The sequence below is a fragment of the Sinohyriopsis cumingii genome, chromosome 2 (genome assembly GCF_028554795.1).
Source record: "Sinohyriopsis cumingii isolate HCF-2022 chromosome 2, ASM2855479v2, whole genome shotgun sequence".
Taxonomy (NCBI): domain Eukaryota; kingdom Metazoa; phylum Mollusca; class Bivalvia; order Unionida; family Unionidae; genus Sinohyriopsis; species Sinohyriopsis cumingii.
In genome coordinates, this window is record NC_142962.1 from 144,105,533 (window position 1) to 144,120,912 (window position 15,380).

Sequence of the window (15,380 nt, forward strand, 5' to 3'; positions counted from 1 at the left end):
ATTTTATGTAAATGTATGTAAGCGCAAATTATATCCCGGATATTTCATTGCTATAGTAGTAATTATGGGCTAGTAAGCAAATTTAGAGAATTATTTAAAAGAAAAGGTCTTTTTCTTGTCTTCTTGGTTTAAACCGCTTGTATTTGCCTTTGCAAAACACTGATTAGGAGTCGAAAGCGATCAGGCTAGTTAGATACTACCTTTGCACTGTTCGTTGTCAGTTTATTGCATTTATCTCAATCAATGACTGACACACGTGATCCCTTGCTGGATCCAGTGCACCTGAAATGACTTTTATTCGCCATATGATTTGTGTTCTATATATATATATATATATATATATATATATATATATATATATATATATATTAGACTCTGTTCTTCAACTAAGCAACAGAAAAGAGTGAAAACCAACAAGTTTTGTAAAATTCAATAAATAATGTATTTCCCTAAAATACAAATTACAAAGATTATACAGTATTCTGACTTTTATTAGTCCAAAAAGCAATAAAGTAATATATATATATATATATATATATATATATATATATATATATATATATATATATATATGACTTGTGACTTAAAAGAAAAGTTACTTTTGCCGTTACCTACAGAGATGGTAGGCTTACTGTTGTACCAAAAGTATTGTGCCTTACATTCAACGTTTTGGAGCTCTTTTACGTTAGAATATTGGTCGGATATTTGCAAAGTAGACTGCAATTTCTTATCAGGAAAATTAGAAAACCATAATGTATTACGAGGATAAATCAATGTACCATACAAAAATTTAATAGTCTATTAAGAATATTTAAAGTATAAGATTCTAATTATTAGAGTATATGTAATACAGTGCAAAGCATTGTGAAAAATATACAAGATGAAGGAACACAGCAAATATTGTCAATACTGCATAACTTTTAAAAACTTTCTTTCCTAGTTTACAACGACCTTTCTGTTAAGATGATTTTCTTGCTTACTATAGACTGAATATTGGGAATTATTTTAAAAAATGAATTTATATTTATTGCAATTATATTATTGCAAAACAAATAAAATTATCTTATTTTGACATCTAATAATGGCAGAATATTAACTAAATAGGCGGTAGATATGTATTGCTTTAGAGCCAATTAACGCTGTATAATGAACGCCGTTCTATGTAACTCTTTCTCACACGTTTTCAATCATATTTGCTGTATAATGAACGCTTTTTCCGTGTAACACTCTTTCTCACATGTTTTCAATCACATTTGCTGTACAATGAACGCTGTTTCTATGTAACTGTCTTTCTCACATGTTTTCAATCACATTGCTGTATAATGAACACTGGTTTTTTTTGTGTAACTCTTTCTCGTGTTTTCAATCACATTTTTTGTTTAATGAAGCTGAATTTAAGTTAGGATTGAAAACCACTGCGTATGATCGCATATATATTTTGATGGCAATTTCGGAAAACTGGCGAGACCTACTTTCTTTAGGGGACGGAATCTTACAGTTACGAAGATATTATTATCTTACTATTAGAACTAATTGCTAAGGCACTTTCTTAACATAAGGAGCGGTACAATACATATGGGAACCTCGTTAGAAGAGAAAAGCTTCGGTTATGTATCCATGCAATGACTATTACATATACCAGTCATTTTGTTATTTACTTACTGTAAGTATAGTATATAAGGTGGCGCAGAGAGAGAGAGAGAGAGAGAGAGAGAGAGAGAGAGATTTGCGTTTGGATATGTCATGAAACTGTTAAAAGGTTAGTGTATACAGGAATTTTGAAATATAATGGTTTCGATCACCATGCGGATTTTACATGAATCGTCAATACCCCTTTTTTCTTTCTTCAAGACTCGCTCACGTTGTTCAACCATTACTTGTACACAAGTATACCTGCTGTTGATGTACATGATAAACACTATAGACCATGTAAAATATCTATCTTTTATGTGATTGTTGTCAGCTCAGTAAACAGATACGCTTAAAGTAGCAAACTGTGTTTCTATGCTTTATGCTGTTTAAATCGGAGTCATTGTGGCCATCTTGCATACGGTATGCTTGCTTGCAGCCTTTCTGCTCTTTAGAAGGGAGTCACTGGGGCCATCTTGCAGACGGCGTGCTTGTTTGTGCCTTTCCTATTCTTAAGATGGGAGTCATTCGAGCCATCGTGCGGACGGTATGCTTGTTATTCAGCCTTTCTGTTCTTAAGATGGGTAGCCTTAGGACCATCTTGCAAACGGTATACTTGTTATTCAGCCATTCTGTTTTCAGACTGATGTCGTTAAGGTCATCTGCTCCGTGATAAAAATAATATGCTAGAATAGTTATCTCTTACATAGTAAAAACAAAATTAAGTATGTTATTGGAAGAAAAATACTCGATAATTAACTAGAGCTAGCTTACCAATAAATTAACTTCTACGGGGATTTTCTGGCGCTTTTCATCTCCGTGTGTATGTTCAAGGAAAGAAAAATATGGTATACTGAAAATCAGTGCTAGTGCTATAATAAAACTAAACAGTACACATAAAATACACATGACTTGTCTTTCGGTACAGTTTAAGAAGTTGTCGTGTGTATAGATTGGAAATCTTGAGATAATTAATATGGTTTCATCTCTTAAAACATCTGTCTAATTTACAAAACAAGCATTTTTCAGTTGAATATTTTGTGCAATGTAAAATGAAACGAGGCACAATAGCCTTATGTTGAAAGACACTATATAAGAACAGCTACATATACACCACCTAGATTGGTCCTGGTGTTTGGATGATTACATGAATGGCTGTATGGTTGATCTTCTTGTATACAAACCAGTGCAAATTAAGTCGCTGTTTACTATTCTGCATTGGTTTTTGACTCTAGTTTTTATATCACATGGAAATAATCTGTTTCCTGTATAACAAATCCTGATGTTTCTGTTTTTTATATTTTTTGAGAACGATGTTTACAATTCCTTGTATTATCAGCAAGATGGAAAACGTTTATCGTTGTAACTTAAGATGGAATATGATTAAGCACCAAAAACATATATATTTTTCTGATTTAATTAATTCAGTTGTTGATCTTGAACCTTGTGTTGTTTAGCATGTTTAAGCCTGGTTTCGATCACCATACGGATTTTACATGAATCGTCAATATCATACCCCCTTTTTTTCCTTCAAGACGCGCTCACGTTGTTCAGTCGTTACTTGTACACAAGTATAACTGCTGTTGATGTACATTAAAAACATTACCCTACCACTATGATTGTACAAGTATAAACACTAACCTAAGACCATGATTGGACAAGTACAAACAATCGTTAGACCGTGCTTGGACAAGTTTAAACACTATCCTAAGACCATGATTGGACTAACTTCTTTGAAGGTTTGGGATCAATGTTTTGAGTAGTCATTTGGTGATAAACTACCATAGTTTGTAACTGGATCTCCCAGTTTTTGAATTTTGATTGTGATATTATTCAGTTACTGATCACTCGGATGATATATGCCAGTGCTGTCCAACCTTTCTGACGCCATGGGCCACTGAAAAATGTTTTTCTTGAAGCCGAGGGCCGCAGCAGGAAACTGAAAAGCAACGACTATATAGCTGCTCGAGCTCTGGCGGGCCATTTAAAATCAACCCGCGGGCCACGGGTTAGGACAGCACTGATATATACTAACTAATTGCATATAAGATGCACGTACTTTGTATTAGATTTTGCTCTCGGTAGCATCTACTTCCTCACTGATTCCGCTGTCAGAACTACTCCGTACACTCTTGGCATGGTGCGCTGAAATAGAAATATACATATAAAATTCTGCAGAATGTACTTCTGGGCAGTACTGTTCCTAATTTATGTACTTCTAGGCAGTACTGTTCCTAATGTATGTACTTCTAGGCAGTACTGTTCCTAATTTATGTACATCTAAGCAGTACTGTTACTAATCTACGTATGTCTAGGCACTATTGTTCCTAATGTATGTACTTCTAGGCAGTACTGTTCCTAATGTATGTACTTCTAGGCAGTACTGTTCTTAATTTATGTACTTCTAGGCAGTACTGTTCCTAATGTATGTACTTCTAGGCAGTACTGTACCTAATTTATGTACATCTAAGTAGTACTGTTACTAATTTACGTACGTCTAGGCAGTACTGTTCCTAATGTATGTACTACTGGGCAGTACTGTTCCTAATGTATGTACTTCTAGGCAGTACTGTTCCTAATTTATGTACTTCTAGGCAGTACTGTTCCTAATGTATGTACTACTAGGCAGTACTGTTCCTAATGTATGTACTTCTAGGCAGTACCGTTCTTAATTTATGTACTTCTAGGCAGTACTGTTCCTAATTTATGTACTTCTAGGCAGTACTGTCCCTAATGTATGTACTTCTAGGCAGTTCTGTTCTTAATTTATGTACTTCTAGGCAGTACTGTTCCTAATGTATGTACTTCTAGGCAGTACTGTTCTTAATTTATGTACTTCTAGGCAGTACTGTTCCTAATGTATGTACTTCTAGGCAGTACTGTACCTAATTTATGTTCATCTAAGCAGTACTGTTACTAATTTACGTACGTCTAGGCAGTACTGTTCCTAATGTATGTACTACTGGGCAGTACTGTTCCTAATGTATGTACTTCTAGGCAGTACTGTTCCTAATTTATGTACTTCTAGGCAGTACTGTTCCTAATGTATGTACTACTAGGCAGTACTGTTCCTAATGTATGTACTTCTAGGCAGTACCGTTCTTAATTTATGTACTTCTAGGCAGTTATGTTCCTAATTTATGTACTTCTAGGCAGTACTGTTCCTAATGTATGTACTTCTAGGCAGTTCTGTTCTTAATTTATGTACTTCTAGGCAGTACTGTTCCTAATGTATGTACTTCTAGGCAGTACTGTTCTTAATTTATGTACTTCGAGGCAGTACTGTTCCTAATGTATGTACTACTAGGCAGTACTGTTCCTAATGTATGTACTTCTAGGCAGTACTGTTCCTAATGTATGTACATCTAGGCAGTACTGTTCTTAATTTATGTACTTCTAGGCAGTACTGTTCCTAATGTATGTACTTCTAGGCAGTACTGTTCCTAATGTATGTACTTCTAGGCAGTACTGTTCTTAATTTATGTACTTCTAGGCAGTTATGTTCCTAATTTATGTACTTCTAGGCAGTACTGTTCCTAATGTATGTACTTCTAGGTAGTACTGTTCTTAATATATGTACTTCTAGGCAGTACTGTTCCTAATGTATGTACTACTAGGCAGTACTGTTCCTAATGTATGTACTTCTAGGCAGTACTGTTCCTAATGTATGTACTTCTAGGCAGTACTGTTCTTAATTTATGTACTTCTAGGCAGTACTGTTCCTAATGTATGTACTTCTAGGCAGTACTGTTCCTAATGTATGTACTTCTAGGCAGTACTGTTCTTAATTTATGTACTTCTAGGCAGTTATGTTCCTAATTTATGTACTTCTAGGCAGTACTGTTCCTAATGTATGTACTTCTAGGCAGTACTGTTCTTAATTTATGTACTTCTAGGCAGTACTGTTCCTAATGTATGTACTTCTAGGCAGTACTGTTCTTAATATATGTACTTCTAGGCAGTACTGTTCCTAATGTATGTACTACTAGGCAGTACTGTTCCTAATGTATGTACTTCTAGGCAGTACTGTTCCTAATGTATGTACTTCTAGGCAGTACTGTTCCTAATGTATGTACTTCTAGGCAGTACTGTTCCTAATGTATGTACTTCTAGGCAGTACTGTTCCTAATGTATGTACTTCTAGGCAGTACTGTTCCTAATGTATGTACTTCTAGGCAGTACTGTTCCTAATGTATGTACTTCTAGGCAGTACTGTTCTTAATTTATGTACTTCTAGGCAGTACTGTTCCTAATGTATGTACTTCTAGGCAGTACTGTTCTTAATTTATGTACTTCTAGGCAGTTATGTTCCTAATTTATGTACTTCTAGGCAGTACTGTTCCTAATGTATGTACTTCTAGGCAGTACTGTTCTTAATGTATGTACTTCTAGGCAGTACTGTTCCTAATGTATGTACTTCTAGGCAGTACTGTTCTTAATATATGTACTTCTAGGCAGTACTGTTCTTAATTTATGTACTTCTAGGCAGTACTGTTCCTAATGTATGTACTTCTAGGCAGTACTGTACCTAATTTATGTACATCTAAGTAGTACTGTTACTAATTTACGTACGTCTAGGCAGTACTGTTCCTAATGTATGTACTACTGGGCAGTACTGTTCCTAATGTATGTACTTCTAGGCAGTACTGTTCCTAATTTATGTACTTCTAGGCAGTACTGTTCCTAATGTATGTACTACTAGGCAGTACTGTTCCTAATGTATGTACTTCTAGGCAGTACCGTTCTTAATTTATGTACTTCTAGGCAGTACTGTTCCTAATTTATGTACTTCTAGGCAGTACTGTTCCTAATGTATGTACTTCTAGGCAGTTCTGTTCTTAATTTATGTACTTCTAGGCAGTACTGTTCCTAATGTATGTACTTCTAGGCAGTACTGTTCTTAATTTATGTACTTCTAGGCAGTACTGTTCCTAATGTATGTACTTCTAGGCAGTACTGTACCTAATTTATGTTCATCTAAGCAGTACTGTTACTAATTTACGTACGTCTAGGCAGTACTGTTCCTAATGTATGTACTACTGGGCAGTACTGTTCCTAATGTATGTACTTCTAGGCAGTACTGTTCCTAATTTATGTACTTCTAGGCAGTACTGTTCCTAATGTATGTACTACTAGGCAGTACTGTTCCTAATGTATGTACTTCTAGGCAGTACCGTTCTTAATTTATGTACTTCTAGGCAGTACTGTTCTTAATTTATGTACTTCTAGGCAGTACTGTTCCTAATGTATGTACTTCTAGGCAGTTCTGTTCTTAATTTATGTACTTCTAGGCAGTACTGTTCCTAATGTATGTACTTCTAGGCAGTACTGTTCTTAATGTATGTACTTCGAGGCAGTACTGTTCCTAATGTATGTACTACTAGGCAGTACTGTTCCTAATGTATGTACTTCTAGGCAGTACTGTTCCTAATGTATGTACATCTAGGCAGTACTGTTCTTAATTTATGTACTTCTAGGCAGTACTGTTCCTAATGTATGTACTTCTAGGCAGTACTGTTCTTAATTTATGTACTTCTAGGCAGTTATGTTCCTAATTTATGTACTTCTAGGCAGTACTGTTCCTAATGTATGTACTTCTAGGCAGTACTGTTCTTAATTTATGTACTTCTAGGCAGTACTGTTCCTAATGTATGTACTTCTAGGCAGTACTGTTCTTAATATATGTACTTCTAGGCAGTACTGTTCCTAATGTATGTACTACTAGGCAGTACTGTTCCTAATGTATGTACTTCTAGGCAGTACTGTTCCTAATGTATGTACTTCTAGGCAGTACTGTTCCTAATGTATGTACTTCTAGGCAGTACTGTTCCTAATGTATGTACTTCTAGGCAGTACTGTTCCTAATGTATGTACTTCTAGGCAGTACTGTTCTTAATTTATGTACTTCTAGGCAGTACTGTTCCTAATGTATGTACTTCTAGGCAGTACTGTTCTTAATTTATGTACTTCTAGGCAGTTATGTTCCTAATTTATGTACTTCTAGGCAGTACTGTTCCTAATGTATGTACTTCTAGGCAGTACTGTTCTTAATGTATGTACTTCTAGGCAGTACTGTTCCTAATGTATGTACTTCTAGGCAGTACTGTTCTTATAGGCAGTCCAAATTTATGTATTTCTAGGCAGTCCTAATTAATGTTGTCCTGTATGCAGTACCATACCCTCCTTTCAGCCTTGAATACAATCGTCTGTTATTTTGTATTGGCTTTGTATAGAACATTTCCTACTCAAATGCATTGTTTTAAAAACAGACTTTAAGCAATGATTTCTAATAAATACGACAATGTACGTACGATTTCTTGGAAGTCGCGCTGGAAGTTGTACTTGGCTGGGTGATGACCTTGAGTCAATCCTTGGGGTGCTCGATGGGTTCATCTGAAAGAAAATAATTATGTGTTCAGTCCGCCATTCAAGTCAGGTATATCCACAGGAAGAAGTGACCAGAAGGTTTGCGTTACAACAGATGTAGAATCAAGTAAATGAAAATTATGATTTTGTAAATATAGTGCACGCCAATGAATATCATTTGTGTTTTGAATGCAGGCTAGCACTCATTTAAATAAATGAAAATATAATTGCATATTGGTTTTGAATTGATCCGTAAATTTTGCTTTTAACGTTCATCATAGTACAAATGCCCGGACGTTGTGATACAATGAAATATTATAAGACTAGTAATTATGGTTGTGATACACCGAAGTGATGTAAAATTATTTATTATATCGGTTGTGACACATTAAAATGATATAAGATTTGCAATTACATATTGGTTCTTCTAATTTGTGTTTGATCGTGACTCACCAAATGTGGTCTGGGTATCTGTGGTCCAGATTTGAAAATATTATCATGGTCTGAAAATAAATTTTAAAAGAAAGAAAATGAATATAGGCACAAGTAATTAACTAACCATTAGATACTCAGACGAATATATATATAGAAGTTACATGGAATAATTCTGTCAGGAAATTTTTCATTAGATAAAACGACGAAAAGAAAGACAAAATAAAAAATGAATGTTAAAGGCAGTTGGATGAGTATAATATTATCGAGCTTACCAGGAACAGGTAACGAGGTAAAGGAATAATTATCACTACGTGAAGCTTATAAATCTTTTAAAAATGGACAGGATATACTTTATACAGCAAACAGACTTACATGATATAGGTAAAGGGAACCATAGATGGCATGAAATACAAAAGATAATTTAGAAATATGACAGGAATGTTATTAGATAGCGGACACTTTGGGGGCACTTAAACTAGTTTTCCTCACAGAGAGAGAGAGAGAGAGGGAGAGGGAGAGGGAGGAAGGGAGGGTGGTTGCATAAGAAAGTAAGAAACTCCCCTTATAATATTGAAAGAGAAAAAACTATACTTTTTCTTGAACAAATAGATCATATTGTACGTTCCATACCTTTTGATTTTACTTCAACAGGCGATATTGGATTATCCAAATATATGGGTTCTGAAAATGTGTAGAAAAAAGTTGTAAGTTCTAAAAGCATACATTTATAAATGAATTATATCCTGACAACGAAAATGAGAATTATATTTGCATTAGATACGAACATTACTGATCAATTTTGTTCTTTTAATGAAATAGTATATACAGTACAGTACGTGTGTTTCAGCTTTGAAACCATTTTCATATCCATTACAAACTTTAATCACTAATGGGTAACACCAAGCGTCTATCAATGCTATAATGTTCAAACCATTTCTACATTGTACTTATGTAATACTAGAGTAAAATTCTTCCAAAACAGCATTATCAAATAACGCGTTAGTATCTTACCCTATATTTTCTTTTGGATTTCAAGTAAAATTAAGAGACCGATTTCACACTAACAAATCAGTAATAAGGTCATCTTGCCCTTCAGAACGCGTGTCTTGAAGTTAGATAATGTATATTTACTTGGGTAAAAGTACTACTCAGCGTTAATCAGTCAATGAATGAATCTACGAATGACCCATTCTTCTCAGTGCAAATCAACGACTATGAAGAACGCTATTATTAAAAATGCAATTAACAATATTTGGCCTTATAACTATTATCATAAAATAATACACATAAAATATACATACATTATATATGTTTCGCATTATTTTTACTGTACTGTTACTGTTATTGCTATTATTATTATTATTATTGTTATTATTATTATTATTATTATTATTATTGTTATTATTATTATTATTATTATTATTATTATTGTTATTATTATTATTATTATTATTGTTATTGTTATTATTATTATTATAGCTATTATTATTATTATTATTGTTATTATTATTATTATTATTGTTATTATTATTATTATTATTGTTATTATTATTATTATTATTGTTATTGTTATTATTATTATTATTATTATTATTATTATTGTAGTAGTAGAAGTAGCTGTTGTTATTGTTGTAGTAGTAGTTTTATTATTAGTTGTATTCAGGTTCAAACAAGTGTAAAATCTCTCTTGCCGTCTCGTTTAGATAGGTTGGGAGATTGAAAAGACAGATTAATAACCTTTCACGCTATGCAGCTTCTTTGCTGATGATGAGCTGATTTCTTTTGCTTTCTAAAGCGACCAGGCATAGCGATAATACTTAACAGGCTGTATTATTTTAATATCTTAGCTCAAGCTCGACAATTTATCGATCTCGAAAATATTTATAATCTTTGGCTCTCGGAAGCTAGATGAGGGATCCATCTTAATGCACTAGTTATATCTTTAAAAAATATTTTCTGTTACGATCATTTACCACTGACTTGCAATGCTTATCAATATTTGGTGTCTTCTCTCATACGCCCCCACCCCCACCTCCCCCCAAAAAACAAATCGGGTAAAATGAGGCGTTAAAGTCTGTTGTCAATATTCATTAATATTATTATTATTATTATTGTTGTTGTTGTTCTTAGCAGCAGCAGTAGTATTATAAGTAGTAGTAGTAATAGCAGAAGCAGTCGTAGTACAGTGATGCTTTTTCGTTGTTGCTGTACTCGAATCATGCTAGAATTAGCATCGAAGTTAATGCTAAATAGTTTTTTTTAAAGCAATCAAGCAATATGTGTACTTACCCTTCTTGCTCTTTTGAAGATCCTTAAGAAAATACATTGTTATTGTAAATTTATTTTATAATGACATTATATAAATCATTCGAGATATTGATAATAAATAATTCAAAATCCTTTTTAGTAAGTTTTAGAAATTGTGTGGGTAAAATTAAAATCTTTAACTCTCTTGTGATGTAAATGTATGCTGAGAAACGAAAGAGGTGCTATCCTTAAATTGACTTGCTAGGGGGAAAGAAATAACAAAATAGAGTATGTTGTTGGAGATTCATATTGATAGACACGTTATAACACTATGATCCTATACCTTTTGGAATCATAAGCTGAAGTTATGTTTAAATTCTGTAACCTGATAGTGGAGCTGAACTTTAAATTCTGTAACCTGATAGCGGAAGACTTAAAAATATGCAACATGTATAGCGGGTTCCCTTTTTTGCAAACTACGATGCAGAGTTTCAGTTTGGATTCAATTATTATGTAAAAGTATGAAAACATGCTGGAATACAAATATATATGCCATATGTATAAAGCTAAAACTTTTAAGGTAGTACAAAGCAATCAAATAACCAAACTAAGAACATTAAATTATTTATCGGCGAGTGAGAAATAAATGATGACTATACATGATTTGCTTTATCACTACAATAAAATATATCGATAAACATTGATTTGAAAGATTGTCCTGGCCTTACCGAGAACATGTGGTCAAATCCTTCCTTCTCTGCTATCTGGTGCGGAAGCAATCCATCTTTGTTTTTGATCTTTAAGGCATGCTTTCCACCAGGAAGACTTACAAGTTTCATGCAGAATAGCTTGAGCCCATGCTTGGCACCAAAGTGTAACAGTGTAGGGAACTCATAAATTGAATCGGAATCTAAATAATAATAATAATAATAATAATAGTATGATAGGCATGTTGGAGTATTAATTAAGAACAGATAAGATAAAGACTCGTCTTTACAAATAATCGACTTTGTTAACTGTTTCTGTTTGCTTATCCATCACAGCTTCTAAATACGGTTCTAGTTTTCATTTTAATTGGATATACAGACACATTGGTTTCTGACTGTTATATTTTTCAGTTTTACGTCTGATTAAATTATAATAAATGTTTAGTAACTATTCACTCACAGGCATAACATACTCGTAGATTACCTCCAAATCTTTCCCAGTTAAGTTTGTCAAAGATGTGACTGACTGAGCTGGTGTTATTTAACAACAAATCAAGTAGCCCTCTGTCTAGATTCTCTCGAGTGGAGGGTGCAATATGAAGACACTGACAGAGAAGCTCGATGGGATTGATGACACTATGTAGAAGATTCGAGATCTCTTGAATTTGTGGTTCCACGCGCAGCACGGCTTTTCCAAAACTGATATCGTTGACGTACACCTCAATCTTTTGTTCACCAGGTTCTACATCTGAAAATGTTCATCACGTATAAAGATCAATCGTTGATGCTTTAATGATTTCATTGTAGAAAGTATGTTTATTAAAAAAATTTGTGTAGGTAGTATTAACCATTTTGAAAACAGAACACTTTTCTTTCAAGTTATTAAAGTATAATCATTTTTAAGACTTGAAAACATTAATGAAACTTAATATTTTGGTACATCAAGAAAGTGTGAAAATATTTTTAGATTTTGCAACATTAAGTAGTCAAGTCATTGCCAGCTATTTAAAGAAACATGTTCACTGTAATAATTAATTATATTGAAATATTGAACATTATTAATATTTCAAATTACCGCCAACAGTGAAGCTGTATGTCATAGGGTTCAACCGTTCTGCCACTACTTTCAGGCCGTCCCACTCCTGAATGACCTTGACATTTGAATCATCATTGGCCGGGTTGGTGAATACCAGGAGTAGCTGTTTGTGTGACTGTGGAATAAAACCCCATTTGATGTTTTGTATTACAGAAATTTGTCAGTTTGATATGTACTAATAGGCTTAAATGTTTTGGAAATGAATTGAGTATTAAAGTACTCTAAAGAGAAAAAATGACAATGTCTTATTTAAGCATATCAAGAGGATTTCAAACTTAAAAATCGAAAATAATCAACTTGTTTTAAGTGTTGAACTGGTAAAAAAGCCTTACGAGTGACAACGGTTACCAAAATTTACCCAAAAAAGCAAGTAGAGTTTTTACTATGGACAGTTTTGTAATATATCAATACATTACGTGATAGAATTTATAAAAACATATTGCAATTTAAAGCTTAACCATCCAAATAAATTTTCTATAATTTTTTTATGGTTCATTACTACTGGAGATATAAAATTCTACAAGAAAGAAATCATTAACGTGTTTTACCTTTACACCCTCACGCATCCAGACCCAAAACTTTTGCAGAGGAGGAGCTGGGGTCCAGCCTTCTGACCTTTCTACTATCTCCATTATTTCTATGCCAAGAGTGGAAAGACAGCTGTATTCCAGTATTTTCCATTTGTGAAAGTCCCTTATCCGTGACGACAAAAGCCCCGTAATTTCAGTCTTGGTCTTTTTCACTTGAAAAAGGAGTACGATGGAAAATTCTGGATTGGGGAATATTGTTTTCAAATCAAGCTTTTTCCTAGACTGGATGAAAGCATACGATTCAGGTGTCAAAAGCAATATAGAAACACCTGTGTTAGAAACAACTGCGGCATTTACATTTTGCAGTTCGCGGAGATAGAATTGCACGTTATATCTTCTTCTTGAAAAAAAATCTTTGATTAAGTGGGCACACTGTTCTCCATCGAATTGATAAAATATACTGTGAACAATGTCTTCGGACATAGTTGTATGCGATGACTATCTGGAATACAAGAGTGAGTAAAACTTGATTTTCTTGTCTTCTCTATATGAAATGGTTAAAACAGTTGTATGTCACGCAACATTAATGCACCAATATCAGAAGAAAAAAAAAACAACAGATGTAGTTTGTTTGAATGTGAGTGTACAATATTTGCATTATTACTCTTTCTCATTCTCATTGAACAAACATTAGGGAACTGCACAGATGAAACCTGAGTAACTGCGTAAATTTGCACCTGATACGGACAAATAAATACCGTAGGCACTAATTAGGAAAATGCATTTTTGTTTTTTGTTTAGAGCTGTATTAGTGCATTGTTGTGTATCTAAAACTGCATTTATTTACATATCACACAATTTCAGCTTCTATTCAAATGAACTCAAATTTATTTTTCAAACTACGGGGCTCATACAAGTAGTGAGTCTGACTTACGTTTTTCACTTCACAATTCACATCATTCATGAAATAAGAAATGAACAACATCAGATACAGTTTTCGCCATGAGACGAAGCTGGGACCCACAAAAGAATAGATCTTAGAACATTCTTCCTGATATTTTATTCTCTCTTTGAAACTTGTAATAGACAACTGTTCAGAGCAGTAATATCAAATAACAAAATCGACTACATTTATATGACTTATACAAATTATGTATAAATTATTGTTTGTCTTAAGAAAAAAATATTAAGTATTATTTTACATGTGATGGAGGGATTGTACTATCTCAGCAAATCAGAAGCTTTGCATAATTTTGAAACTTTTAAAGTCAGCCTACATGGTCACATGATATTATGACAACCGTTAACAATTGTTTCGAACATTGTACCTATCATAGCCCACTCACAATGATTTATTTCAGATATATGTCTATAGATAGAATGAGTAATCATAACCAGCACTTATTTTGCTGACAGAATGGTACAATAATAATAATAATAATAATAATAATAATAATAATAATAATGTTGGAGTTGAGGTTGTATTTATTGCTGTTGTAAATATTGACATTGACCCGTTTTAATGCTTTCACTTGATATTCGTCGTTCGTCCTTGCGTCAAATAAATAAATACAACGTACTTAAGAAGAACAGTCATAACACACATAGACAGGAGGTACTATTTCTTATTTGTCATCAAGCAGGTTATAAGCAAGCATCAAGCAAAATTGACTGTTAAGTCAAAATTGATAGACTTCTAAACATTGGAGCAGATTCAACAACATGCTTACATTTCAAACAGATTAATATGTTAGACGACGTTCATGTATGAAAGTATGTTTTAATAGTTTCAAAACTAGTGAAATATTTATCATCATTTTGTTCTAAAGTTTAAGAATTATGTTTGAGTAACCCTGTATTTAAATAACGCGAAGGCAGGAAGAAAGAACTGGTGAATATTTACCTTGATTGCTCTTGCGATCTGTGCTTGAGTTAAAATTGCTGGAGAGGTAGGCCTAATTCCGATCCACGAGTCAAGCTTAATAATGTTATTATGACATCACACGAAGGTTTATATAGGTGGTGAAACCTGAGATTTATCTCTTCCTTCACCTAGAAGGAAGTTATGGTACATACCGTAAAGATGTGTACTCGTTATTTTGTCGACAATTCACTTCAGTGAGTGGATCGGGCAGGTCAAGACTGTCATAAATAAGAACGGCTTATCACTCGCACATCTACAACGTACCTGAGTCGATTATAATCGCGTGATTGCATGCATTACTGTACACTGATATCTGAAATGCAGTATAGATTGAATTTTTAATGACACATTAATATAATTATTGTTTGAGTTACTCGTCGTTGAATGTTAGTGGTTTAAATGAAATGAAGAAATAGAAGCAGGATTTTAATTTGGTAAGAAAATAA

At 33.5% G+C, this 15,380-nt stretch overlaps 1 protein-coding gene across 2 annotated transcripts; it reads right to left on the reverse strand.

Moving 5' to 3' along the window:
• Positions 1-418: 418 nt before the first annotated feature.
• Positions 419-15,134, reverse strand: LOC149806003 (phosphoinositide 3-kinase adapter protein 1-like). 2 transcript variants are annotated; one of them, XM_089950831.1, is made up of 11 exons: positions 14,914-15,134; positions 13,029-13,222; positions 12,460-12,595; positions 11,869-12,132; positions 11,406-11,587; positions 10,720-10,741; positions 9,061-9,111; positions 8,449-8,498; positions 7,941-8,022; positions 3,689-3,774; positions 419-2,291 (listed from the first exon to the last, which is right to left on the reverse strand). In XM_089950831.1, exons 2-10 carry the CDS (start codon positions 13,110-13,112, stop codon positions 3,695-3,697), a joined length of 951 nt encoding a protein of 316 aa, XP_089806957.1. In that variant the 5' UTR covers positions 13,113-13,222; positions 14,914-15,134; the 3' UTR covers positions 419-2,291; positions 3,689-3,694. The 2 variants fall into 2 exon arrangements, with proteins under 2 accessions (XP_089806957.1, XP_089806956.1); XM_089950830.1 differs by having other exon boundaries at positions 13,029-13,512.
• Positions 15,135-15,380: the final 246 nt, after the last annotated feature.

What these genes read in the sequence shown, in the direction of transcription:
- LOC149806003 (XM_089950830.1), bottom strand. Translation starts at nt 13,493, where the DNA reads ATGTCCGAAGACATTGTTCACAGTATATTTTATCAATTCGATGGAGAA. An exon ending in TCTTCAAAAGAGCAAGAAGG is followed by an intron (nt 9,112 to 10,719) that starts GTAAGTACACAT and finishes ACACATTTTCAG; the next exon opens with AACCCATATATTTGGATAAT. An exon ending in AGATACCCAGACCACATTTG is followed by an intron (nt 8,023 to 8,448) that starts GTGAGTCACGAT and finishes ATTTTCTTTCAG; the next exon opens with ATGAACCCATCGAGCACCCC.